The sequence below is a fragment of the Paroedura picta genome, chromosome 1 (assembly GCF_049243985.1).
Source record: "Paroedura picta isolate Pp20150507F chromosome 1, Ppicta_v3.0, whole genome shotgun sequence".
Classification (NCBI taxonomy): domain Eukaryota; kingdom Metazoa; phylum Chordata; class Lepidosauria; order Squamata; family Gekkonidae; genus Paroedura; species Paroedura picta.
The window spans coordinates 43,686,063-43,712,452 of NC_135369.1; the positions used below are offsets into that span (position 1 = coordinate 43,686,063).

At 47.4% G+C, this 26,390-nt stretch overlaps 1 protein-coding gene and 1 long non-coding RNA gene across 3 annotated transcripts in view; one reads left to right on the forward strand and one right to left on the reverse strand.

Moving 5' to 3' along the window:
• MAL (mal, T cell differentiation protein (MAL blood group)) overlaps positions 1–10,638 on the reverse strand; it is a 34,371-nt gene extending 23,733 nt beyond the window's left edge. The window contains exon 1 of the mRNA XM_077335875.1: positions 10,389–10,638. Within this exon, the coding sequence (XP_077191990.1) occupies positions 10,389–10,475 (87 nt within the window). The 5' untranslated portion in view covers positions 10,476–10,638. The remainder of the gene's footprint in view (positions 1–10,388) is intronic.
• LOC143836517 (uncharacterized) lies at positions 10,424–25,751 on the forward strand. 2 transcript variants are annotated; one of them, XR_013230638.1, is made up of 3 exons: positions 10,424–10,564; positions 23,191–23,356; positions 23,575–25,751. It is a non-coding gene; the product is annotated as an uncharacterized LOC143836517 (long non-coding RNA). The 2 variants fall into 2 exon arrangements; XR_013230639.1 differs by lacking the exon at positions 10,424–10,564 and adding an exon at positions 21,239–21,420.
• The last annotated feature ends 639 nt before the right edge of the window (positions 25,752–26,390 follow it).

Genomic DNA, 26,390 nt, shown 5'->3' on the forward strand with positions numbered 1-26,390 from the left:
TAGGAGCCACAACATTTCTGGCCAGGATCAGGTTCTACGCAGCAATTACATGATTAGGAATGCCCAGTGCTGTGTTGTATTAACTGTAGTTTATTTCATTACTGATGTTTAGACGTTTGTCCCTCTGGGAACAATGTAGTATGCTGTCGGGCAAATGAGAGGAAGGGAAACAAAGAGAGGGGAAGGAGAAGAGGAGAGGAGAAAGGAGAACAGGGACTGTGTCATGCCGATTGGCCCAGTCCCTGAGCTGCTTTCTCATCTTTCCAGTAAAAGGCAGACAAAACAAGGGCTATTAGAACTGTGGCTTATTGCTGACTTTTCGCAATACCAGAATCTCAGTTTCCCATGTCTGATGACAGGCATGACACTGGAGCTCCCTCTGTCCCTTACTGCTTCCAGCTGTCTCTGGAGTCAGAGAATTGGAAAGGGACATACAGGCCATCTAGTCCAATTCTCTACTCAATCCAGGATCAGCCTCAAGCCCTTTTTGGCCACTTCCATCCTAACCTGAGATAGCAGGAGGTGTGACAGGCTGTGAGCAAGACAGGAGAATCCTGCCTTGTCTCCTTGGCAGTGTTGCCAAAAACCCAGAACATCACCCTCCCCCAACTCAGCCACCACAGCTTTAAGTTACCTCTTTTTAAGCCCCATCCACCATCCCCTCCTCAGTCAAGACAACCCCAATGTGATCCTCTTGAAAGCCTACATGGAAGAGAGGATCTTGGGAATACGTTTCAGAAGAGCACCCAGCCTGCAGAATGTCACTAAAATATTCACATACCCCTCGGCTCCAAGGCATGCATCATACAATCAAGAGGGATTCCATCAATGCTTAAGTATCACTTCATTGGAGCAGCCCAACATGCGATCAGGTCAGGATGACCATCATGTTTTCATGCCCAGCTCATGGCAAACGTTTGGGCAGCAGTGACCTTCAAACTGCCCAGTCAAAGTCAAACTTTGTTTCTTGGACCAGTCCTGGCCGTGGGAAAGTCAGGTCCCATGCCAAGCTATGGAAGCTTTCCCCAGAAAAGGACCAGCCCAGGCTCATGAAGCGTGTGCCAGGCCCCATCAATTGCCTGGATACTGCTGGCTTTGCAGGCTCCTAGGCTTCCTCTCATGGGAGTCTCTCTGCCACTCGCCACTTCTCACGTCCCTGGGCTCTGGTCAAGTCCCCCTTCAGAATCATTTCTCTCCCCCTTCTCAGGCTTATGTGGGCATTTTTGAGGAGGGAGAGGGTGATTTTTATTATGGGTTTTGATTCGTATCATTGTGGTTGTAATTTTAAAGGATTTGCCATTTTGATCTACTTCCAGTTGTGTGTCTGAGTTCCAGCAAATAAATGTTTCATTTAGTTTGAATTGGTTGTTGCTCTTTCTCTTGGGAATATCATGCAGGAACAAAACCTCCATATGCCCAGGCACAAGATCCCTTGTTTATCTGGCCGGAGATCCTGTAACAAGCTAATTTCCCCCTCTCTGGCTCTAGTGCAGGTAACACATTGTGGTCTTTAAACATTTAATCAAAATAAAGAAGAGATTAAAAAAAAACAGAGACAGAAATATACCAAACAACATTTCTCATTTTTTAAAATGGAAAGGGTCATGTCACAAGGTAAATTCCATTTTTAAAAACCCTTAAGTGAGGCAATCTGTACATGGGCTAAAATGCAGATCTTATCAGGCAAGTATAGGAAAACTGGCTATTTCAAAAAATCTGTTTCAGGGTGTGTATCCCAACCCCATGCAAGCAGCATTTGATCTGCTGTCTTTGAAAAAAAAATTGCAGAAACATTTCAATTCTCCCATGAAATGGGCAGGTTTGAAACATTCTTCCCAATGGCCTCGGCCATATAAACCATCAGCCCATTCACACAATCAGTTCATTTATTCATCCGAAACTCAATGGGCTCACACAAATGCAAAACGATAGGGTAGAATGTCAAGTCAGATATAGGCGGGATCAGTCTTGGCCACTGGGCAGCTGCCCCACTCTCCAGGCTGCAGGCGGTCCTGACCATTTAGGGCCCTACCCTTCTCCCAATGGAGGGAGAAAGAAAAGGCAGGCAGGCTCCTGCTACCATCCGCATGCAGCTCCTCTGGTTCTCAGGTAGCCTGCTCTGCAGAAGCCCTGCTCTCTCTGGAGCTCAAGTCACAGCCAGCTAGGGCTCAAGCAGCATTTGGCTTCATGGCCATGTACCCACCCCATCTTGCATGACTCAAGGCATCTCCATAGCTCCTTTTGAGTTCTAGCTGAGCCAGGAGATCTTGTGGCCAAAAGTCTGGACTGGTCCCACTGAAGGATTACAGTCATTGGATCAGGAATGTCTCCTGGGTCTCCTGGTGGTGAGGTCTTGACCGCAGGCTCTTGGCATGCAGATTCAGGAGCTGGAGGTGCCAGGTCTCCCATTGTGAGAGCCAGTGTGATCTAGTGGTTTAGAGTGCCAGAATCTAATCAGGAGAATGGGGTTTGATCCCTCCTCCAAAGGAAGCCTGCTGAGTAACTTTGGTCCAGTCACAGTTCTCTCAGAACTGTCTCAGAGGAGGAAAAGCCAATTATAAGCCACTTTTAGACTCCTCCAAGTAGTAAAAAGCCGGGTACAAAAATCCAGTTCTTCTTCAGTGGAAGAGGTCTCAGCTGCAGGTTCTTGGGGCGTGGTCTTAGGATCTAGGTTCTGGCTCTGAGGGAAAGGCTGTTGTGCTGAAATTTCCCTAGGCCCCTTCTCTGCCTCTGCCTCTCCCTTCAGCTCACCTGGCTCCTTCTCTGATTAACATGAGCTCATGTTTGCCTTGTAGAATTAACACAAGGGTGGCATAAAGGGAGAGGAGAAAAAGGAAACATCTCAGGACAGCATTGCTGGATCTTTTTGGAATGCTCCTGGAGTACTGTTTGTGGAGCTGAAAGGTAGGAGTGATAAAAGATCTCAGAATCAATATCCCACCCACCAGTTCTCCATCATGGTTTCTGCCCTTCAGATGCTATAGAGCCAGCATCAAGATTTCAGACCATATCCTATGTTTGCAGTTCCATGACTCAGGGGCAGCTCAGATTCTAACCAGGAGAAGGACAGAGGTCCTAGGGGGAGGGAGTGCAGTGGGCCCAGGTGGGTTAGGAGCATACTGCAAAATCCCCCTAACCACACCTTCTTGAAAGATAGCAAGCAAGGACTTGATGTGTCATATTCCTCCAGCTTCGTGTAGTGGTTAACAGCAGTGGCTTCTAAACGGGCAAGCCAGGTTTGATTCCCCACTCCTCCACAGGTAGTCAGCTGGGTGACCTTGGGCTTGTCACAGCACTGATAGACATGTTCTAATTGAGCAATAATATCAAAGCTCTCTCAGCCTCACCTACCTCACAGGGTGTCTGTTGTAGAGAGAGGAAAGGGAAGATGATTGTAAGCCACTTTGAGACTCCTTCGGGTAGAGAAAAGCGGCATATAAGAACCAACTCTTCTTCTAAGTGCAGAAGGGTGGTGGAGTCTTCATTCTGCAGCAGGCAGCCTGGCTTAGCAGATTTCTAGCTGCTGCTGCACTATGAAGATCAAATGGGCCATTAATCTTCTTCCTTCTGGTAGCTCTGGAGCCACTGGTTTCTCTAGGGATATCATCCTCCAGGTGGGACCTGGGGATCCCCTGGAATTACAGCTCATCTCCCGACTACAGAGATTAGTTCCCTTGGAGAAAATGGCTACTTTGGAGAGTGGACTGTATGACATTGTACCCCACTGAGATCCCTGTCTTCCTCAGGCTCCATGCCCAAATCTACAAGTTTCTAAAACTGGATCTGGCAACCCTCTACACACACCCCATCCCCGGCCAGTGGCCCAGAGGGGATCTGGCCACCCTATCACTCCCTCTTTTGCCATCACCTTCTGCTTAATCTTTGTTCACTATCAGATTCCGTGCTGTTGTATCAGCTGGGTGGAAAGTTGGTTTTGGTTGTCAGACTCTGCACCCAGTCCCTAATCTTTCCTGGGGTGGGCACCACCTGTGCCAGCTTTAGTTCTTGCTATCTCCATGGCAGGCCTCAATGGTGCTATCTGTTTGCTTAATGGAGAAAAACAGAATGGGCGTACTGGAAACGTTGAGCTGTTCCATCCCTTTTGCTGCTCCCCACGGTTACCAAACTGTGCTCTGGGATGGGCATTATGCACTTTCTTGAATTCCACAGACCCATTTGTTCTTGGAACATTTGAAGCTTATTAGCTGTATTCTTGCAGAACTGTGACCATTGATGGGAAAGTTAAATTAGCTTTTATGGTACCGTGTGGCCCTTCAATTACAACACAACCGGTCATCCCTGGTTTCCATTCATTTTATGTAGAAAGATTCCTCCGTCAGTAACCAAGCCCCCTGCTGTCCCAAGATCTAGAAAAGGCCAGGCAGCAGTTCTCAAAATTAAGAAAGCATGCAGAAGTAATATCTTCATCTGGAAATTAAACTAGGCTCATGTGGTGCTGATCTGAACATTCAGAACAGCTGAGAAACACTGGTTGCTTTCGCACAGCACTCCTCTCGCCTACCCCCTCTGCAATGGATTTAAATTCTGGCTTCCGCAGGATACTATTGAATTTCAGCTAACCTGCCTGGTTTTCCCTGGCTCTGCTGTCATTTCTTTCAAACCTAATTTGTTACTATCTTTTCTGGAAGATGGTACCGAAAGCAAGTTCAAAAAAGTGTGGAGGGGAAGGTGTGGGTTTCCATGGCCCCTTTCACATGATCATTCTAAATTGGATGTTATCGTTTGTTGACCTGGTCTGGGTAAAACAATGCAGGAACAGAGGGTTCATAGAGGGAATCCCCTTCCATCAATGAGCCATCTTTGAAGTACTCTGGTCATTTCAAACAGTGAGGTTTCACACACACACACACTCACACAAACACACACACAGCCCTTTTACATGATGTTATCTTCCTCAAACTTTTTCCCTTTGACATTCAGAGTCAAGCGCTATAGTGCCAGACCAATAGAGTGGTGCCAAAGTAATGGTAGTCCAGGGATATCTGAATAGCCACAGGTTGGCCACCCCTGGCAGAGTCACAAAACAAACAGGGAAAAGGAGACCCAAGCTAAAAATATGTTTTTAGGTGCCTTAGGAATTATTAGGCTGCAGTGAAATAGACTTTCTGTTTTGCATGGTTAATATGGGACAGTAGGTTAAAATTCTTTCTTAATTTATAACAGATATGCATTGACCTATGTTTTGAGTACCCACTGCATTGCAGGGCATGATATTAATTTATGCAGCGAATTTCCAAGTCTGTATTCATAACCCTAATGAAAATACCACATGCTTTGACTAGTGTAACTGATCCCTTGGTAAATCTCAGTCCTACCTTTATTGCTATTGAAAGGCCATCTGGTCTTTCTCAGCTTTCAAGCATCACAGAGAAGGAAGGGGCTGTGATTCTTCATGCTTCTCCCCACTGCAAATGCCAGCATGTGTGTACAGGACATTACTTTGCCAATGGACTGGAGGGGGGAAAAATGGCCTATCATTTTAACAGAGAGGCTCCCTTCACATAACCATTCTAAACTGAGGGCCTTTTCGCACGGGGATCTTTGTTGCAAATTGTTTGCGGAATGAAAAATCGCCATTTAAAATAGTGGAATTCGTCGTTATGCATACCTGCCTTTGTAGTGGAATCAGTTGCGTTTTTTAGCGTTTCCCACAGGCTTCCGGTCTCGGCAGAAATCGCTAGAAAGGAAGCGCTATTGCCAAGCTCGTCCCGCCCCTGGCCGTCAAGCAGCCAATGGGCAGCCGTTAGCATGCTCCCAAACAGCCCCTTTCCCTTTAAGAAAGGTTTTTTTAAAAAAAAACAGACCCATAGCAACGAATCTAGGTAGATTCGTTGCTACGGAGAGACCCATCCAGCTGCCTAATGTGAGCTGTCGTTTGATTGTATGATCGTTGGCACGCTGCCTCGAGTGATAAAAAAAAAATCCCCCCCCCTCTCACGGGCCCGATTTTCGGCTGAATTTATGTGTAAAAAATAAAGGGACTTTATTTCAGCAAACGGGCTTTTATGTGGTTTGTGCTTAGTGACTAAAGGTGAAGGACTGAAGCCAGGGAAGCCTCTAAACAGAAAGAGGCTCACTGGTGCGTTTATCCCCGCTCGCTCGGAGAAAAAAAAATGGCGATCGCTTCGCCGGAAGTTTGGAGGACAGGCTCAGGAGGAGGGACTTTGAAGAACCAGCAACAATGGTAACGCACAGGTCTTTAGCGCTACTGTTGCAGATTGGTTGCACGAGTGTATCGCTATCTGGAGGGTGAATCCACTTTTCTGGATTCCCCTGAAAGCGCTACAACGAAGCGCTTTTTGCGGGTCGGTTTCAGGATTGTTGCAGATTGTCTACGACGTCGTGGGTTATGGCAAATTAGTAGCGTTTCCAATCAGCAACCATTGTGCTATTTTGAAGCCGTGCGAAATGGCCCTGGATGTTACCCATTGCTTGCCCAGTTCTGCATAAGTTGACAGAGGGGTGGAAGCTTCACACAGTGAATTTCATTTAGTTCATGAGTTGTCTCTGAAGTGGTCTGGCCACTTCAGAGATGAATATTGCACAACAATAGTGCAATGTCCAAAGATGTGTGAATCCACACATTGTTCCATATAATCTTTTCCATTCATGGTTTAGAAACTGAATATAGCAGAAGATTTGGAGCAAGAGACCAATGGTCAAGCATCTCTGTCATGCATGCTTCTTTTACTGTTTTACACATGCATACTGATACAACCCCTCCAGCAAGCACATGGCAAATGTACAACTAACCTCTGCCTCCGCTCAGTGCCCTTCAGCAAAGTTCTTGCCTGATAGTTCAACACCTTGACAGTTTCCAAAACTTTGATCTGATTGTCTAAGACAGTGGTAGTCAACCTGTGGTCTTCCAGATGTTCATGGACTATAATTCCCATGAGCCCTTGCCAGCAAATGCTGGCAGGGGATCATGGGAATTGTAGTCCATGGACATCTGGAGGACCACAGGTTGACTACCCCTGGTCTAAGACACCACGAATGTTGAGCTCACACAACTGGGCAACTCTGTTGCAAAGAGGTTTTCCTATCCACTGTCCCACCTGAAAAGTTTTGTCACAGGTAGTAGGGATACCGGTCCCTTGGAACTATAGCTCATCTCCATACTAAAAGGCCCAGTTCCCCTGGAGAAACTGACTGCTTTGGAGGGTGAACTTCACCGCACTATACTCCATGCCCCAAATACTACCCAGTCCCAGCTCCAACCCCAAAGTCTCTAGGTATTTCCCAGCTCAGAGCAGGTTTTCATCTGAGAACCTAAATGTTTACAAGTCATCTTCCCAGCTCCCTTCAGAGTATGTTTTCCTTGTTGTTGTACTGAATTGCCAAATTGCAAAAGGAACCAAGGCTATGCCAGGGGCTGCTAGATTAGAAATTCAGACCCGTCACTGACTTTTATCTCAACCTGAAACCCTGGACCTTAAAAAGAAAAGCTACTTGCTTATGATTGAGCCAAGCTTTAAAAAAAAAATAAACCCCCACCAATTTAGAATCCTAAAGCCCTTGCCAGAAACGGATACCAAAGCAGGATTCTGACAGCAAGCCCCATCCTGGGTATGCTCAGTAGACTGTTAGAAGAGCTTCTCTGCAGATTCAAACTGTGCACACCTAGGCTTGTCAACAAGACTGTAATCACAGCCTGTGGAGCATGAACAAACCACATGGGGATTTATCGCCCTGTCCTATTTCTCATGCACATACAAATACCCCTCGTGTGCCCGTAGATCATCTTATATTTACTAAGGAACTACGATTTGCATTACTGTAATATCCCTGTGCCCTTTCCTGTTAGGATGAAAATACACAAGAACAGAAGTCAAGGCACAAGTGCCTGCCTAATTTGTTCCACATGTAGGATCCAACTCATCACTCTCACTTTGAAAGTGTTGTGTTGTTCTGTTCTGTGCAGTTCCAGATGTTGCAAGAAGAATGGAGAAAATGGCCACTGGGGAGCAGTGCCTCCCCCTTCCTCAGAATCCATGGGTCCATGATGTTAAATTGACCAGCATTAAGTCAATGGGATCTCTTCTATCGTAATGTGCATATTTCATCATTTCCGAGCATGGGACCACGCCCTTCGCTTCCGTTTGATCAAAAACTTTAGGGAACAAAAGCTCTCTGTAGAGTCCCCTTGAACCCCCTCTATTAGTCTGAAAAAGAATTCATAAACAGAGGCACTGGTTTTCATCAAGGGTCTCTTGAAGTACGTAAGCCTCATGGTTTAAAGTTGCTTTGTAACAAGGATCATACTAAATAGAAACTAAAGTTGCTGACTATTCTCATATTTACATCCTACATTCCCTCAAGAGGTACTCAGTATGATAAAAACTATTTTCCACCCCGTAGTGTTACCAACTAGTGATGCCAGCGTCCAGCTGGGACATGGAGATCCCCTGGAATTACACCTCTTCTCCAAACTACAGAGATCCGTTCTTCTGGAACAATGGATGCTTAGGAGGATGGAATCTATGGCCTTGGACCCTACTGAGAGCCCTGTCCTTCCCCGGCTCCACCCCCAAATTTTCAGAAGTTTCCCTACCTGAATCTGGCAACCCTACAACCCTCCCCCCCCCATACACACACAAACACCAGTGGCCATGGGAGCCTGGGAGCCCTATTGCCAACTATGTATTGTAAAAGCAATACACCTAGCAACTTGAGATGGTACCTGGGGAGGGTGGAACTGAGTGGGGATATGATGTCCCAGAGGCTTCCAGGGAAACTGATCTCTGTGGTCAGGACATCAAATGGAATTCCAGTAAAACACCAGGCCCCACAAGGAGGATGGTAACCCTTCCCTGTCCTCTGTGAAGCAGCTTAGGTTGATAGAGGGTGACCGGGGGCATCACAAACCAAAATTCCCCAATACTGAGTTGATAAGGTTCATTTTTAAAATGTTTAGCCTGTACGTAGAATGCATGCACGATAACTGACAGTGTAAACTAATATAGTTATTGAACAAAACACTATAAAGCAATGAAATGAAACGGCTATACAGGTGCAAGAACTAGAGACAATACAGTATAAAAGTCGAGAAAACAAATCATGTATCAAATGCCTGGGAAAATAAACACATCTTAAACTTGGCACCTAGAAGATGCATTAGGGAGCCCTTGAATCTCTCTGGGAGGGGAAATTCCACAGCCATGGCCCCAGTTGCTCCTTTCATCTGAAACGTCTGCAGGCCCAAAGCCAAGCCATCAAAGAACACCTCAAAACATGGACAGATTCATACAAAATAGACTATGCTTCAGTTTAGTCATACATCCATTCTTGGCATGGAAGAAGCATCTGTTTTATATCACACTTTTATTCCCTAATGGAGTCTCAAAGTAGCTTACAACTACCTTCCTTTCCTCTGCACACAACAGACACTCTGTGAGGTAGGTGGGGCTGGGAGAGCTTAAACGGCTCTGTAAGAATAGCCCTGTGACTAGCCCCGCTGGCTGCATCTAGGGGAGCAGGGAATCAAACCCAGCTCTCCAGATTAGAGCCCGCCGTTCTTAACCATTGCACCACACTGGATCTGACATCAAGGCTATGCGGGAACAAGAGGCATCTGTCCCAGTTTTGCATTCATTCCCTCCCAGCACTTTGAGCAGAAGCTAACCTGGCAGTGCGCTGTCTGCACTGGAAACAAAGCTCCAGAAGAAGAACATCCTCTGCCAGGTCACCAAAGAATCCCAGCCGGAGAAGGCACAAGAGCAGAGGCAGCAAGGGGTGCTGGCAATTCCATCTGTCCCTTAACAACTTCCAAGTTTCAGCTGCTTTCCCCCCAAGCTGCACATTCCTCAACCCTCTTTATTTTTTTTATTTTTGGGGGGGGGGGTGCACTGCAGGCTTTATTAGCCATTAAAGTAGCCAAGCACCTGCCAGTTCTTTGAGTCAGAGCGACAAGCAGTGCTTTCACAGTAAGCTGCACACGCAGTGGACCTTGGAGATTCATTTTAGCACAGGCCACCAATTCAGCTTCACAACTAGCTCCCTGAATGCTATCCCCCCCACACACACACACACACACACATGTACCTGCATGGAAAGAAGCTGGCATGACTTAGCAGCGGAAAAACCTTGAGGGGCAATCCACTTACCCTCCTCTGCTCACAAAATAAAAGGCAAAAGCGTCAAAAACAGTCTCCCTAAGCCATCCCTGTGCGGGGGGGGGGGGGGACAACCCACACCTGCTCATTTAGCTTTTGCATTTACTAGTCTTTTCAGTTCTAGAAGGGGGGGGAAACAGGGATTTACTCTCTGCTTATCTTAGCAAAGTATACAAGCTGATAGAAAAGAAGACAGATTCCATCGACAGAACTGTACTATGCTGTTGGTTTGTTTTTCAAAGCCATACTTACAAATTCAGGGAGAACAAGATTATCTGGAAAAGAGGCCAGGACATTGAGGCCGCTGGGTAAAGAGACCGAAGCGGTGGTTGAAGACATCTTGCAGATTTCTTTCCAGACTCACCAAGCAAGTCCTCACACTGCAGACCAACAGCTCTAGGTCCTTCCTTCTGGTCTCAGGGGGGCAGGTGAGTTCTTACCTGTTCAGTTATGTTAATACTCACTGCCCGCCCTTCAGGGCAGGAGCTCAGCCTAGGTGTAACCACCCAATTGGAAATAGCCATTCTTATGTTTCTGTGCCCAGGACTGCTCCGGTTTTCACTTGTCTTGCATTATAGTAGGGGCCTTGTTGTTATGCCTAGAAGGGCAGATGTAGCAAATTAAAATCCAAAATGCTTTTGTTCAGGTGAAGCGGCTATAAATCTAAGATGATTGAGGGACAAACCCTGAAGTGAGTGAAATAGAGCTATGGTCACAACTAGCTCCCTGAATGCTACCCACACACACACACACACAATTTATTGTGATTTTTTTTAATGAACATCTCTGAAATGCCAGAGCTATACTTTCACTATGGGTAAAGATCAATAATGTTATTTTGATTGCTCAAGCACTCTGTCATGGCATAGCTGCACAATATATAGGTATCTCTTGTGCAAGCACCGAGTCGTGTCTGACCCTTGGGGTGACGCCCTCCAGCGTTTTCATGGCAGACTCAATACGGGGTGGCCTTGCCAGTGCCTTCCCCAGTCATTACCGTTTACTCCCCAGCAAGCTGGGTACTCATTTTACCGACCTCGGAAGGATGGAAGGCTGAGTCAACCTTGAGCCGGCTGCTGGGATCAAACTCCCAGCCTCATGGTCAGAGCTTCAGACAGCATGTCGGCTGCCTTGCCACCCTGCGCCACAAGAGGCTCTTTAGCTGAACAATAGTATATGCTAAAGTTTTGATGTTTATGCAAATAGACCTTAACAGCTGCCATTAGTATAAACAGGAAACCAGTCTGTATTGAGTGGCCTGTTATTCTCATAAACCTCAGGCAAAGTAGCTTTGAGCGTGTTTAGAATTCACCCCCCAAAAAGCAACTTAAAAACAAAGGACTTTGACAATGTCCAGAGTGAACTTGTCCTGAGAGGGTCTAAGAACACTGTGGCATCTGGTATCAAGTCCCTCCCTGACACATGCTGTGAATTCAGCCTTTGGACTTTCCAGGAACTGCTACATGTAACTTCCAGGGTCACATGCCCCAAATTTGGATTGTAGCACCTTGAAACAGCCTCAGAGACACACTGTCCTGCTGGCCCTGTTCTTCACCACCCATGCCATGGTCCAAATCCGAATTTGGCTCCTGACAGCTCAAACTTTAAGAATCCCTGAGAACTCAGGGCCATTTCGCACGGCTTCAAAATAGCACAATAGTTGCTAATTGGAAACGCTACTAATTTGCCATAACCCACGACGTCGTAGACAATCTGCAACAATCCTGAAACCGACCCGCAAAAAGCGCTTCGTTGTGGCGCTTTCAGGGGAATCCAGAAAAGTGGATTCACCCTCCGGATAGCGATACACTCCTGCAACCAATCTGCAACAGTAGCGCTAAAGACCTGTGCGTTACCATTGTTGCTGGTTCTTCAAAGTCCCTCCCCCTGGCTCTCTCCTCCAAACTTCCGGCAAAGCGATCGCCATTTTTTTTTCTCCGAGCGAGCGGGGATAAACGCACCGGCGAGCCTCTTTCTGTTTAGAGGCTTCCCTGGCTTCAGTCCTTCACCTTTAGTCACTAAGCACAAACCACTTAAAAGCCCGTTTGCTGAAATAAAGTCCCTTTATTTTTTACACATAAATTCAGCCGAAAATCGGGCCCGTGAGAAGGGGGGGGGGGGATTTTTTTTTATCACTCGAGGCAGCGTGCAAACGATCATACAATCAAACGACAGCTCACATTAGGCAGCTGGATGGGTCTCTCCGTAGCAACGAATCTACATAGATTCGTTGCTATGGGTCTGTTTTTTTTTTTTTTAAACCTTTCTTAAAGGGAAAGGGGCTGTTTGGGAGCATGCTAACGGCTGCCCATTGGCTGCTTGACGGCCAGGGGCGGGACGAGCTTGGCAATAGCGCTTCCTTTCTAGCGATTTCTGCCGAGACCGGAAGCCTGTGGGAAACGCTAAAAACCGCAACTGATTCCACTACAAAGGCAGGTATGCATAACGACGAATTCCACTATTTTAAATGGCGATTTTTCATTCCGCAAACAATTTGCAACAAAGATCCCCGTGCGAAAAGGCCCTCAGAATGAGATCTAGTAAGCCCCTCACGTCCCATCTAGAGCCTCAGGAGCTCCAAGGACCTGTGGGCATTGACCAGTAGGGCTGTCAGCTCCAGGCTGGGAAATACCTGGAAATTAGGGAGGGTAGAGTTTGTGGAGAGAAGGGAGTTCACTGTGGTATAGATTCCACCTTCCAAAGCAACCATTTCCTCCAGATGGACTGATATCAGTTACCTGGCGATCAGTTGTAATCCCAGGAGGTCTCCAGTCACCACTTGGAGGGAGGCAACCCCAGATGACAAGGATTTCTGCTTGGCTAGCTGCTACTCAACACAGGTTGAAAGTACCCTATGTTTTGGGGAGCTGTTACAGTTTCTGTTTTTAATGAAAAGGCTGACTTAGATTTAGAGGAGCAACACCATGTGCCTGAATGTCACCCTCAGTCCCTCCATTGGCCCGCCATCCCTGTTAGGCACCTGGTCCCTTTGTATTAGCTCCATTCATTCCTCTGATCTGACACCGTTTGTTGGTTATCTCCTGATAGTGCTGTGAAGCCCAATCAGTTTGTGTTTGGCTAAAGCAACCCTTTCAGATAAACATGTGTTCGTAGGGTGGCTTCACACCTGGACTTTTGATCTTTCCAATTTGCACAGTGCTCAGAACCACCCCACACTTTCCCATGAAGCTTTTGGCCAACTTTTTCATCTTCCTGTCTAGCCAAAGTGAAGCTGGAGTGTGTGCATGTATTTCTGGGCAAAATCCCAAGGTGTTACCCTTGCCCTTTTCCTTCCAAACAATCTGGCCCAGGCTATGGTTGGAAGACAAACAATACAGAAACCTGACTGAAGGTAAGCAGGTCTCGGTCTGGTTGGTGCCTGGATGGCAAGAGGACCAGTTCACAGGTGAAACAACCCAAGGTATTCCTGATGATTCCAACTTGGTAGAGGCCATCAAGGCAGGCATAGATTACGAGTGTAGCTTGTATCTGTTACTACCTTCCCAATTTAATCTGACCAGGAGTAGGAAATGGGAGTAGGAAACTAGAGTGGTATTATTATGGGTGTCCGCTACAGACCGCCAAGCCAGTCAGAGGACTTGAATGAGATACTGCTAGACCAAATTACACAATTTAAAAGGGGGGGGGAACAGTGGTCATAGGTGACTTCAATTACCCAGATAGCTGTTGGAAAACCAACTTTGCTAAAAATGCAAACTCCGTTAAATTCTTAACTTGTCTTGCCGACAGCTTCATTTCCCAGAAAGTAGAGAGGGGAATCAGGGACTCTGCTATTTTAGACTTGATTCTCATCAATAGGGAAGAACTGGTAGATGAGGTGGAAGTAGTGGGCACACTTGGTAGCAGTGACCATGTACTTGTGGAATTTTCAATTGTCGGAAAGAGAAAATCTTTACGTAGTCGTACGTATAGACTGGACTTCAGGAAAGCTGTTTTTCACAGACTTAAAAGTGTGTTGCGTAGAGTCCCATGGTCAGAAAGACATAAAGAGATGGGAGTCTAAGAGGGCTGGGAGTTTCTTAAAAGTGAAATACTGAAGGCTCAATCACAAACAATTCCCTTGAGAAAAAAATATGGAAGGAGCCTAAGGGAGCCAAGTTAGCTCCATAAGCAGTTGTCAAAACTTGGCCTTGGATTGCCACTCTGAGGAGCGAATCAGGAGCCGCAAAGCGGCTCCTGATTTGCTCCTCAGAGTTTTTATCCCGGAAAGGGCCCGCCCTAACTCCTCCCCAACAGCCCTTACTCTTTTATTTAATCCGCTCCGCAGGAGCAGATTAAAGATGTTAATCTGCAAATGACTGTACAAGTCTCTTGGATGAATCCACAGAACGAAAACGTCTAAAGTTAAATAAAAATGACTCTGGTTTGGATACTGACGAAATTGGCAATTTTGACCATCCAATCCCCCGCCCCGCCCGCCGCAGACCCCCTTTATGTCAGTCCTTAGGGTTCCTATCCCCAGGACAGCATTTGTGGAGATCAATGGGCTGAAACGGGAAGGGGAGGGTAGGAAAGGTCAGTTCAGCTGACATCCAGGGTTCACCCTGCCTAGACTCCCATATTCATCTCATTCATCCCTTCTTTGCCCCACTGTCCAAAGTAAATAAGCCCAAGCAATTTCAAAGAGAATTAACTTCAAGATGAGAATTATTACAGGCAAACATTCCTCCACAGGCCAGTCAGGGGCTACAATTCAAATATTTGACAGCAGTTAATTAAATTCTCATTAGCATAGACCTAACTCTGACTTACCAAATACAATTTAATTATATGGTTTTGATCAATAGCTTGCTAAGAAATCACATAGTTTTTTTAAAAACAAAAGATTTGACACTGGCAAATATCCCATAGGTCCATCAGAAGGAGCCAGCTACCTGCAAATTCTTTCCTCTGTCTTCAAATATGACCCACATTGGAGTAATTTCCTTCAGCCTGTGGCCACTGATACAAAGTAGGGCCACCAAGAGGGTCAAAAGTCCAGCCGGTTCAAGTCACCCTGGGGCTTGAATAGATAGAGAAGTCATGTGACTTGTGTTCATGCAATGCTTGAACTGCCAGGGGTATGGCTGCCAGCCTCCAGGTGGCACCTGGGGATCTCCTGCTATTGTCAGATGACCACGATCAGCTTCCCTGGAGAAAATGGCTGCTCTGGAAGGTGAACTCTAAGGCATTATGTCCTGCAGTGTCCCTCTTCACTCCCAACACTGTCTTCCCTCCCCCCCCCAAAAAAAAAAATATTCAGGTATTTCCCAACCTAGAATTGGCAACATGGGATGGAGCAAAGACCATAAAACACCAGTCCTCCTGAATCCAGTAACCTAGCCCAGTATCCTGTTTCACACAGGGTCCAACCAGTTACCCTGGAGGGCCAAACAGAGAGCACAGGGCTTGGCCTCTCCAGATGTTGCCTCTTAACTGAATATGTGACCATTCAGAACATCTGAATGCAGACGATCATGCCATATATTTTGTTCCCTTTCTACCTGCTGACATTTGATGTTTGCATAGGATTGCCAACCTGCCCTAGAGGTATCAAATTAACATTAGCCTGATACACAATGTAACATTTCAAATAATCCAGAAAAACTTCTCCGTCTGATCTCTATCACAACTTTTCCTGCCACCCTTCCTTCTGAGGAGCCCAGGATAGCATCCTCTTCCATTTTATCATCTCAGCAACCATGTGATGTAGACTTTGGGCTGCCAGTCTCCAGGTAGTGGCTGGAAAATTCTGGGAATTACAGTTTATCTCCAGATTACAAAGATCAGTTCCCCAGGAGAAAATGGCTGCTTTGGAAAAGGGACTCTATGACATCATACACCGCTCCCCAACCCTTGCCCTCTCTAGGCTCGCTCCACCCACAAAATAACCTGGCAACACTGTGAGAACATGTGACTAGCCTCAGGCCAACCAACATGCCCATGTTTGAGGGCCTAACTGTATATTATACTTCCCATGCACCCTACCCAAGTCTTGGCAGTCAGAGGTGCCTGAAGGTTCCATGCTCAGAGCTTGATTGCAGGCAGCACAGGGGACAGTCTGGGTCAGGCCTGTGGTGTGCAGAAGAGGAAGCTCCAAGCTCCCCCTCCCCACTGTTTTCCTCACCTGCTTAAATGGTCTCGGCAAGCTGCTTTGTGCCATCTTGAGGAAAGGTACATGCATCCCTGTATGTACGCTTCCTCAGTTAGGACGACAGCACTCCCAGGGGCTTTTTCAGGTTGCAAAGAGGTTTGGGGGAGGGCGTATGCCCCCTCTCTGTGTGCCTCAGTCCAAATAGGCCCTGCATGCCTGAACTGCAAGCATGGAGGTCACAGCTCACATCCAGGACCCACGAAGGACATGAGAAAAACACAATGTGTAATTAGGCCCTCTGTGTAGGCATTTGAACCCGGGTCATCACAGCCTTAGTCCTTGGATTCCTACCTCTCAGACCAGTTTTAGAGAAACCAGAACAGGCAGGCTGTTTGTTTTCTCCTTTGGGCTTCATTTCATCTGGTATTTGCATCCTATTATGTTCATAGCGACACCAGATTTCTCAGTCCATGAGGCCAGATGAAGCCCACTACGCCTAGCCTCCACCCTTCACACAGATTAACCAGGCTGATAGTTGTTAGCCAGGTTGGGCCGGATGAGTGGGTCAGGGAGGTGATACATATCAGGTGTCCAGCCATTCACCAGGGCTTCTGATAGAATTTTGGTCACGTTCCCTCTCCACTTTCATGCTGTTTGTCTTCAGTTCTGCTGTTATGCTGATTTTATATTACTGATTTTACTACCTGCTGCTTTTGTTGTTTTCTTTTTAATGATAATATCTTTAATAACTGCTATTGTTGAGTGACTTTAAAAAATTTAAATTGTGTTATGTTGCTAGCCACTTTGAGTAGATGGAAAGAAGTAGTGTTGGTTTTTATATCCCACTTTTCACTACTAGAAGGAGACTCAAAGTGGCTTACAATCACCTTCCTTTTCTTTCCCCACAGCAGACACCCTGTGAGGTTGAGAGAGCTCTGAGAGAACTGATCCATGAGAACAGCTCTAACAGGACTATGACTGGCCCAAAGTCACCCAGATGGCTGCATGTGGAGGAGTGGGGAATCACACCCGACTCTTCCAGATTAGAGTCTGCCAGTCTTAATCACTACACCAGTGAAGAACATAATTATTTCAAATAAATATAACACAACCTCGGTGAAATTTATTTATTTATTTATTTATTTATTTGATTTGATTTGTATGACCGCCGCTCTCGGAAACCGGCTCGCGGCGGTTCACAATGTTTTAATACAAATACAATATATTAACCATTAAAATTCCCCATTAAAACCCCATTAAAATAATGACTGAGTCGCAATGATGGCGATTAAAAAACTATTCCCGTACAGGCCCACTGGATGAGCAGAAGGGAACGGATGGATAATTGGGCATAGGGTGGAACAATCTGGGGAACCAGGTCAGTCTAGTACTGGCCTCCCCCCTCCGGGGAGAGGGGTCCGATCTTAGCCCCGGGCCATCACCCAGCCTTAGACAAACGCCTGGCGGAAGAGCTCCGTTTTGCAGGCTCTGCGGAACTCAGAGAGCTCCGACAGGGCCCGCAGCTCTTCAGGGAGCTCGTTCCACCAGGTAGGGGCCAGGACCGAAAAGGCCCTGGCCCTTGTCGAGGCCAGGCGTGCCTCCCGGGGTCCTGGGATCATCAGCAAATTCTTACCCGCAGAGCGAAGTACCCTGCGGGGGGCATAAGGAGATAGGCGGTCCCTCAAGTATGCAGGACCCAAGCCGCGTATAGTCTTAAAGGTTAATACCAAAACCTTGAACCTAATCCGGAAACAAACTGGCAACCAGTGCAGCTGCTTCAGCAGAGGCTGAACATGGGACCTCCAAGATGATTTAGTGAGGACCCGTGCAGCTGCATTCTGTACCAGCTGTAACTTCCGGGTTAGAGACAAGGGTAGGCCCGCGTAGAGCGAGTTACAGAAGTCTAATCTAGAAGTAACCGTTGCATGGATCACAGTGGCCAGGTGTTCCGGGGGCAGGTAGGGCACTAGTAGCCGAGCTTGGCGTAGATGGAGAAACGCCGTCCGAGCTACCTTAGTGACCTGGGCCTCCATGGAAAGTGAGGTATCCAGAATCACTCCCAAATTCCTGGCTTGGGGCACAGATGACAATTGTACCCCGTCCAGGCAGGGAAGACGCGCTTCCTGTTCCTGCTCCCTTCGGCCTAGCCAAAGGACCTCCATCTTGGAGGGGTTGAGTTTCAGGCGGCTCCTCCTGATCCATCCAGCCACTGCTTCCAAACAACTGGCGAATTTTTCTGGGGGGAGATCTGGCCGGCCATCCATCAAGAGATAGAGCTGGGTATCATCAGCGTACTGATGACACCCAAGCCCATAACTCCGTACCAGCTGAGCCAGGGGACGCATATAGATGTTAAATAACGTGGGGGAGAGCACCGCTCCCTGTGGCACCCCACATGGGAGTGCAAAGGAGTCGGATAACTCCTCCCCCACAGCGACCCTCTGTGACCTGTTCTCTAGAAAGGAGGATAGCCATTTAAGAGCCACCCTTCCAATCCCAGTATCAGCGAGGCGGTGAACCAAGAGCTCGTGGTCAACCACATCAAATGCGGCCGACAGGTCTAATAGCACGAGAATGGCCGACCCGCCCCGGTCTAGCTGGCGCCGGAGATCATCTGTCAGGGCGACCAGCACGGTCTCCACCCCATGGCCAGGACGGAAGCCAGACTGGTATGGATCAAGGGCCGAAGTTTCCTCCAAAAATGCTAGGAGCTGGTCCGCGGCGGCCCTCTCAACCACCTTGCCCAGGAATGCAAGATGCGATACCGGGCGGTAGCTGGCGGGGTCCCGCGGATTCAGCGATGGTTTTTTCAGAAGAGGGCGAACCACTGCCTCCTTGAGCCGCTGAGGGAATTCTCCCGATGTAAGGGAGAGGTTTATAATCTCCCTCAGGGGAACACCTATCCGTGGGTCGCTGGTCTTAAGCAACCACGACGGACAGGGATCAAGGGGGCAAGTGGTCGCCCTCACTGACCCTAGCAGTTTGTCCACTTCGGATAAAGAGAGCCGCCTGAAGCCATCAAACCTGATCCCCCGTAACGGCCACGGAGCTTCTAGTTCACAAACTGTATCAACTGTGGCAGTAAGGTCACGACGGAGCGACAAGATCTTATCCGCAAAATAGCTCGCAAAAGCCTCGCAGCCAAGTTCCAATTGTCTACTATTTTGGTGCCCTCCTTCGAGGGCAGTAAGGGTCCGAACTACCCTAAATAATTGGGCTGGGCGAGAGCTAGCGGACGCGATTTCCGCAGCAAAGTAGTCACACTTTGCCGCTTTCACCGCCATCTCATACGCCCTCATAAGCGTGCGATGAGATGTTCTTGTAGCTTCGTCGCGGGTCTTCCGCCACACTCGCTCTAGCCGTCTCACCTCCCTCTTCCTCTCCCGAAGCTCCGCGGTAAACCACGGAGCCTGCTTGAGGCAAGGGCGGAGAGGGCGCTCAGGGGCTATCTCGTCAATGGCGGCCAACAGGCGGGACTGCCAGTCCTCTACCAAGGCCTCCAACGAGACACCGGAGGGCATCGGGTCCCGCAGAGCATTCAGGAATCCTTTGGATTCCATGAGTCTCCGTGGGCGGACTAAAATGCGTCCGTCACCCAAACAGGGAGGGGTGGCATCCGTAGGCGAGCCTTCAGGGTATGGTGGTCAGACCACGGAACGATGTTGTTAGCCACCAGATCTATCTCAACACCAGCACCAAAGATCAAATCCAGGGTGTGGCCAGCCTGATGAGTGGGACCAGCAACAAACTGCGAGAACCCCAGTGTCGCCATGGCCGACACCAGGTCTAGGCCAAGTCCTGGAGCCGACGAATCCGCATGGACATTAAAGTCCCCCAAAATTAATAATTTGGGGAACTGCAATGTCCAGGTGGCCGCCGCCTCCAGCAGGCCCAGCAGGGCATCGGGCGGGGCAGTGGGTGAACGGTACACCGCCCAGATGGCCACGTTCTCGACCGATTCCCACGTCAGGCCGACACATTCAACTCCTGGGATCGATGGTGCTGGGAGAGCCCTGAAGGCATAGCTGTCCCGGACTAGGATCGCCACCCCACCCCCCCTACCACTATGATTCTAAGATAAAAATTGTGAAATCGAAGTGTAGGTCAAGGCTTATAGATGAACATTTACACGACATTTTAAGAATGTCGGTCACAAACCTTGACTTGGACATCAATGCCTTGGCTAACAGAAAACAGCCACAAAAATCACAATGACTAGGTAGGCATGTGTAGCTAAATAAAAGGATCCCACAGTAAAATATTGTTCCAGAATGGATTGCATTAAAGTTAGCATTTCTTCATTTACCTTTGAATGTTTACTTTTGATCTAAATAAGTAGGTTAATAATTTTGTTACATTTTGGTTTAAGTTGTGGTCCTCTTTAGGCACTGGGCACACTAATGCAGCGCCCGTGTGCCAAAAGATTGGGGACCCCTGCATTATAGTCTTAGTTACTCCATTGCAGAGTGGTTGCCTCTGGCTGAGGGTAGACTTTCACATGAACCACTGTTCTGTAATCTTGTCTCCATGCAATTTATTTTTTTAATCATCAAATAAAACCTGGAGGGGTAAACTTCAAGGGATACACCAGCATGGAGGAAGAGGGAGGGGTGGCATCTCACCTCACCCCGTTTCCCCTCAAAATCAGCCCCACTATCACTATGTGTTTATTCCTGCTAGGGGAAATGTACCATAACATTCCCCAGCTGGGAATGAAAGCGTAGTGATTTTCAGTGGGAAAATGGGACCAGAGTCATGGAACAACACGTAAATGTTTGGCTCTACTCTGGGAGTTTCTTGTATTAATAGAGGCAGTTAATGGTTAACTGAGGCAAGCCTTGCCCTGGTTACTTTTTGCGTCTGCTTTTCTTTTTTTACTGCTTATCTGATAAAGCTGAGTATACATCCGTATGGAGGGCTTGGCCCCCAAGTGGGAGATTCTTACATATATGGAAGAAAACAATGATGGAAAAGTACTCCCAACACTGCTTGAGATTTCGGCCCCGACACAGACTATGACCCACAGCAGGAATATAGATGTGAACCATTTAGCATCACAAGGCTACTTTTTCGGAGAGGAGAACTTGAGTTTTCGAGCTGCTTTCTTCTATCGCCAGCCGGCTACTGCTGCTTGGGTCCCACCTGCCACCATTAATGGTATCCTTTATCTCTTCCATCAGCATACTTGAGGTACTTTTCATAGGTTCTACTAGATCAACCACATTCCCTAGAATGGGAGGGCCAGGAGACACATTCCACGGGGGCAGCCGTGTTAGACCGCTGCAGCGGAAATAAGGAGGCTTTGAGCCAACAAACTGATGGCAACCTCACTTTCCATGAGACTCACTAAAGTGGCTGCTACATTGTGCTTTTGTCAGTCTTTAGGTTGTGAACTGGCCATTAAAAAAAAAACTCCAAATAACCCCAAACAGACAAGTTTGCTTTTTCCTTGGGCAGAGATCTGATCTGCAGGAACAAGCTGATGAAGCCATTCTTGGCTCCAGCCTAAACTATCACCCCTTCGTTGATGTAGATCAAATTGCTTTTTGGAGAGGCAGCTGAAGGGGCTGGTTCAAAAGCTGGCAAGGCGAGGCACTGTGGAGAAAGGCCAGCGCAGATGGTGGGGACTGCAGATCCTGTTTCTTTTTTTCCTTTTTGTACCTTCAGATCTGTGGGACAATATACAGATTAAGACGCTTAAGGGAGCTTTGGTTGGCCAGAGAGAGGCACAGTTGCTATGAGGATCGGGTGATGCTGTGCTTTACTTCTTTTTAAACGTTTTTTGTGCCAGTCAGCGGTGGCCTCAGGCATGTGGCCACCCCAACTCTGCCCTTGTGCTGTCTCCAGCAAGCTCCCGAGGCTGTGCCCAGGCCAAGTGGTGCGGGAGAAATACAGCGCCTCCCGTTCTAGGGTGCCAAGCTGGCAAATTCTTGGGAATTTGGGAGTGGAGCCCGATGAGGGGAAGGATTTCAGCAGGAAAGTGACACCATCAAGTCGACTCTCCCATTTTCTCCAGGGAAACTGATCTCTGTAATCTGGAGATCAATTGTAATTCCAGGAGAACGCCATCCCCCCACCCCCAAAGGTTGGCACCCCTATCCTGCATGATCCCTGCCCCCATTGGCACCGCAAACAGCCGCTAGGGTGGTGACCGGCCTTAAAACCTACACAGCTAAGTTTGACAGCAGTTTCAGAGCACTTCTGCAAAAATGCTTTCAGCAGTGGCTGCTGCTGTTTTCATTCCGAGGCTGCAGGAGGAGCTGGGCCCAGAGATGAGCTGCGATAAGATCAGTAGGCAATATCCTGCCACTTCACTCAGCAAAGTCAGGAGCCTTCCTTCAATTTAAGTGGCTTTTCTTCTGGCAAAAGAGCCACAGAAGTTGGAGAAAGACTCCTTAGACTGGGCTGGGTTGCCAATCTTTGGGTGGGACCTGGAGATTTCTGAATATGATTACAAACATTAGTTCCCCTGGAGAGAATGGCTGCCTTGGAGGGTAGGCTCCGCAGGGGTGGCCAAACTGTGACTCTCCAGATGTCCATGGACTACAATTCCCATGAGCCCCTGCCAGCAGGTAGGGGTTCATGGAAACTGTAGTCCATGGACATCTGGAGAGTCACAGTTTGGCCACCCCTGCTCTAAGGCATTATTCTGAGCTGAGGTCCCGCCCCTCCCCAAACCTTGCTCTCTGAAGACTGCACCCCCAACCCTATAGTTGGCAAGCTTAAGGCTGGAGGAAACCTTCAGATGTTGTTTAGTAGAGTGGGAGGATAAAGGGGCATTGTTTTATTGCATCTGATGACTGCAGCCATCTACATTTTGTCCTGAATTCATTTCTGGTATAAATAATCTTCTATCAAATAGTATCCGAAACACAACTGTGTACACTTCCCAGCAAAGACGAGTTAGCTTTTATACTCCAATTTTCACTACTTATAATCACCTTCCCTTTCTCTCCGTAGCCTGTGAGGTAGGTGGGGCTGAGAGAGCTCTAAGAGAACTGCTCTGCAAGAACAGCCCTAAGAGAACTGTGGAAAGCCCAAGGTCACCCGGCTTGCTGCACGTGGAAGAGTGGGGAATCAAACCCAGCTCGCCAGATTAGAAGTCCAGGCTGGCTCTCCTTATCAGGTTTGTCTCAGTTCTGCTTGGCTCCAGAGTTCTGCCATCCAAATCCCCCACGTTTATTGGATGCCACAACCTGGTGATTGCATTACATAATCCACCTTGAACTTCAGTGAGAAAGGCAGATTGTAAAGTAACAAAGAAATGTTGACTTCATTTATATCCTGCTTTTCTCCTCTGTGTGGACTTAATGTTGCTTACATTGTTCTTTTTTCCCCCTACAGCTGCCAGCCCTTGGCTCACTCACCATCCCCAGAAGCAATAAGGAGAGAGGAGAGGAGAAATCTTGTTTATGGCCCCCACCACATGGTGTCCCTGGTTCCGTCAAGGAACTGCAAGAGTCCAGAGGCCAGAAGTGGGAAATTGCCCAACGCAGCACCATTTTAGCCTTACAATCAACCCTGTGGGGAGGGTTAGGCTGCGGCTCCAGGACACCCAGCAAGGCTTGCCCGGAAGAGGGAGAGTTCAGACCTCCCCGATCCCAGTAAAGCATTCTAACCACTGTAGCAATGCTAGGTAATTAGGTCAGGGTTCTGTTACTACTCAGGCATGACAATGATAGAGGCTGGTTTCTCCCTCTCTCTGATGGCTTAACCTGCCTTCCAGAGTAGCTGGGGTAGGGGCTGTGGCTCAATGTTAGAGCATCTAGTTTGCATCCTGAAGGTTCCAGGTTCAGTCCTTGCACCTCCAGTGACAAATACCAGGTAATAGGTGATAGGAAATCCCTCTTCCTGAAACCCCTGACAGCCGCTGCCAGGTAGACTTTGGTGGCCCATGGTCTGACTTAGTTCATGGCAGCTTTTTGCATTCATGTGTAGTGATAAGTCGGTTAATTCCCATATACGCCACTGGGCTGCTTGTAGTGGTGTGGTAGAACCCAAATAATAAAAGATGTACCATAAAATAGAAGAGCCTCTTGTGGCGCAGAGTGGTAAGGCAGCCGTCTGAAAGCTTTGCCCATGAGGCTGGGAGTTCAATCCCAGCAGCCGGCTCAAGGTTGACTCAGCCTTCCATCCTTCCGAGGTCGGTAAAATGAGTACCCAGCTTGCTGCTGGGGGGTAAACGGTCATGACTGGGGAAGGCACTGGCAAACCACCCCGTATTGAGTCTGCCATGAAAACGCTAGAGGGCGTCACCCCAAGGGTCAGACATGACCCGGTGCTTGCACAGGGGATACCTTTACCTTTACCTTTACCATAAAATAAAAGTAAGACCTCCAGACCTCTTAAGATTCTTTTACCCACTCTCTCTCAAGCCTGATTCCATTCCAGTATGCAGGTACATAAACGTACACACCTGTCACCCAAACTGAAAGATACAGATAAGGGAAAGGGGACGATCGTTCCTAAATGTGCATTCTAAGTATTTAACAGGACACATGCACAAATGTTTGCACTCATGTGCTTCCCTGCCTAGATGAAAGGCACACGCATTAATATACTTGGAGAGCTATGTCTCAAGTTTCATGTTGTAAAGTGAGCACTGGTCCTCATTCAGAGACCTCAAAACTGAATTAAAGGAACCAATTTCACATATTTAGAGGAAATGGCTCTCGGTTCTCCAAGGAACTAGAGCAATACGGGGTGAAGAGCCCTGCAGACACCCTGTGGCCAGTCTGGTCAATTACACAGCAGTAAAGCAGCACAGGTAGAAAAGGAAAGCAACAGGTACCTCCATTTGCTCTGTGCAGAAGAAAAAGAAGGCATCAGGAAAGGGCTAATGGGAATGACTCAGAAGTTAAGCCTTCTTAAGAGAGAGTTCAGTTTCCTTTCCTTGAATGTTCAGATTTGTTTTCTTCTTTAGTTTTATACTTGGCCTCTCAGGCATAAGCTTCCAGATGAAAGCATAAAATCACAATTCAGCACATAATCAATACAGTTCTAAAGGAGTAAGCATAGCCATTCTGTTTGTAAAACCTTCAAGGCAAAAAGATCAGAGGGCATTCGATTTGTAGCACTCTGTAAAAAAGCAACTTCCTCCGCATTTGCGGGAATCACATTTTAAATGTTATCAACATTGCATTTTACTAAAATTAATAGATTTCACGCGTGTATATGAGACAAGTTTTGTGTTGACTTTGTATTTAACTCTCTATTCTAACATCACAGATTTTGTGGCTACATGTTGTGCCTTTTGTATGTGCTTATTCTCTGGCGGGCAAGCAATAGAAAGGGACACCTTTTCTTGGAGCAACACTTTTAAGCAAATACCATCTAAGGACTACTGTGTCTCCTGTGGAATCATCACTCTGCTCCTTGGATTTGTGGGGAATTACTCTGGGCATGATGATCAGTCACGAAATTAACGTCTCACAGTCTAAAACCTCCTCGGATATGGCACAAATCTGAAAAGAGCCCCCTCTGTGTTCAAGTTGCTGTTTGTGAGCCATAAATTGGCTCGGTTGCACTCGGAAGAAAGGTGCAAAGGCCTGCCTATTAGTTCATGAGTAGATTGCAAAGTAAATGGGAGTCTGACAGCACTGGAGTCTGACAAAATTCATTCTTGACCTTAAAGCTTTAAAAACCAATCGCAGGTAATCGGACCTTGGCCAGCAGAAAAATGAGTACGTATTAGGCCTCCTAAGAAAATTAATAATATTCATCAAGAAAACACACTGTGTTAGTTTTCCGGCCCCAGTTCTGTATGTATTTCAGAGAAACCATGAAGAATGAGCAAAGCATAACAGTTTCTCTACCTCCCAAAATATTAGAACTTGAAGGAATCAATTGAAGCTGATGGGCAGTAGGTTCAGGATAGACAACAGGAAATACTTCTTTACACAGTGAGTTATTAAAATGCAGAATTATCTGCCAGAGGATGTAGCAATGGCCAGCTTTAAATGAATTAGATAGATTCATGGAGGATACATCTATCAGTGGCTATTAGCCATGGTAACTAAACAGAACCTCCACATTCAGAGGCAGTGTACCTTTGACACCCAGAGCCAGAAGACCAAAAGACATATATGCCTTGTTGTTGGCTTTCCAGAGGAACTCACTGGCCACTCTGTGAGGCAGGATGCTGGACTGGATGGACCACT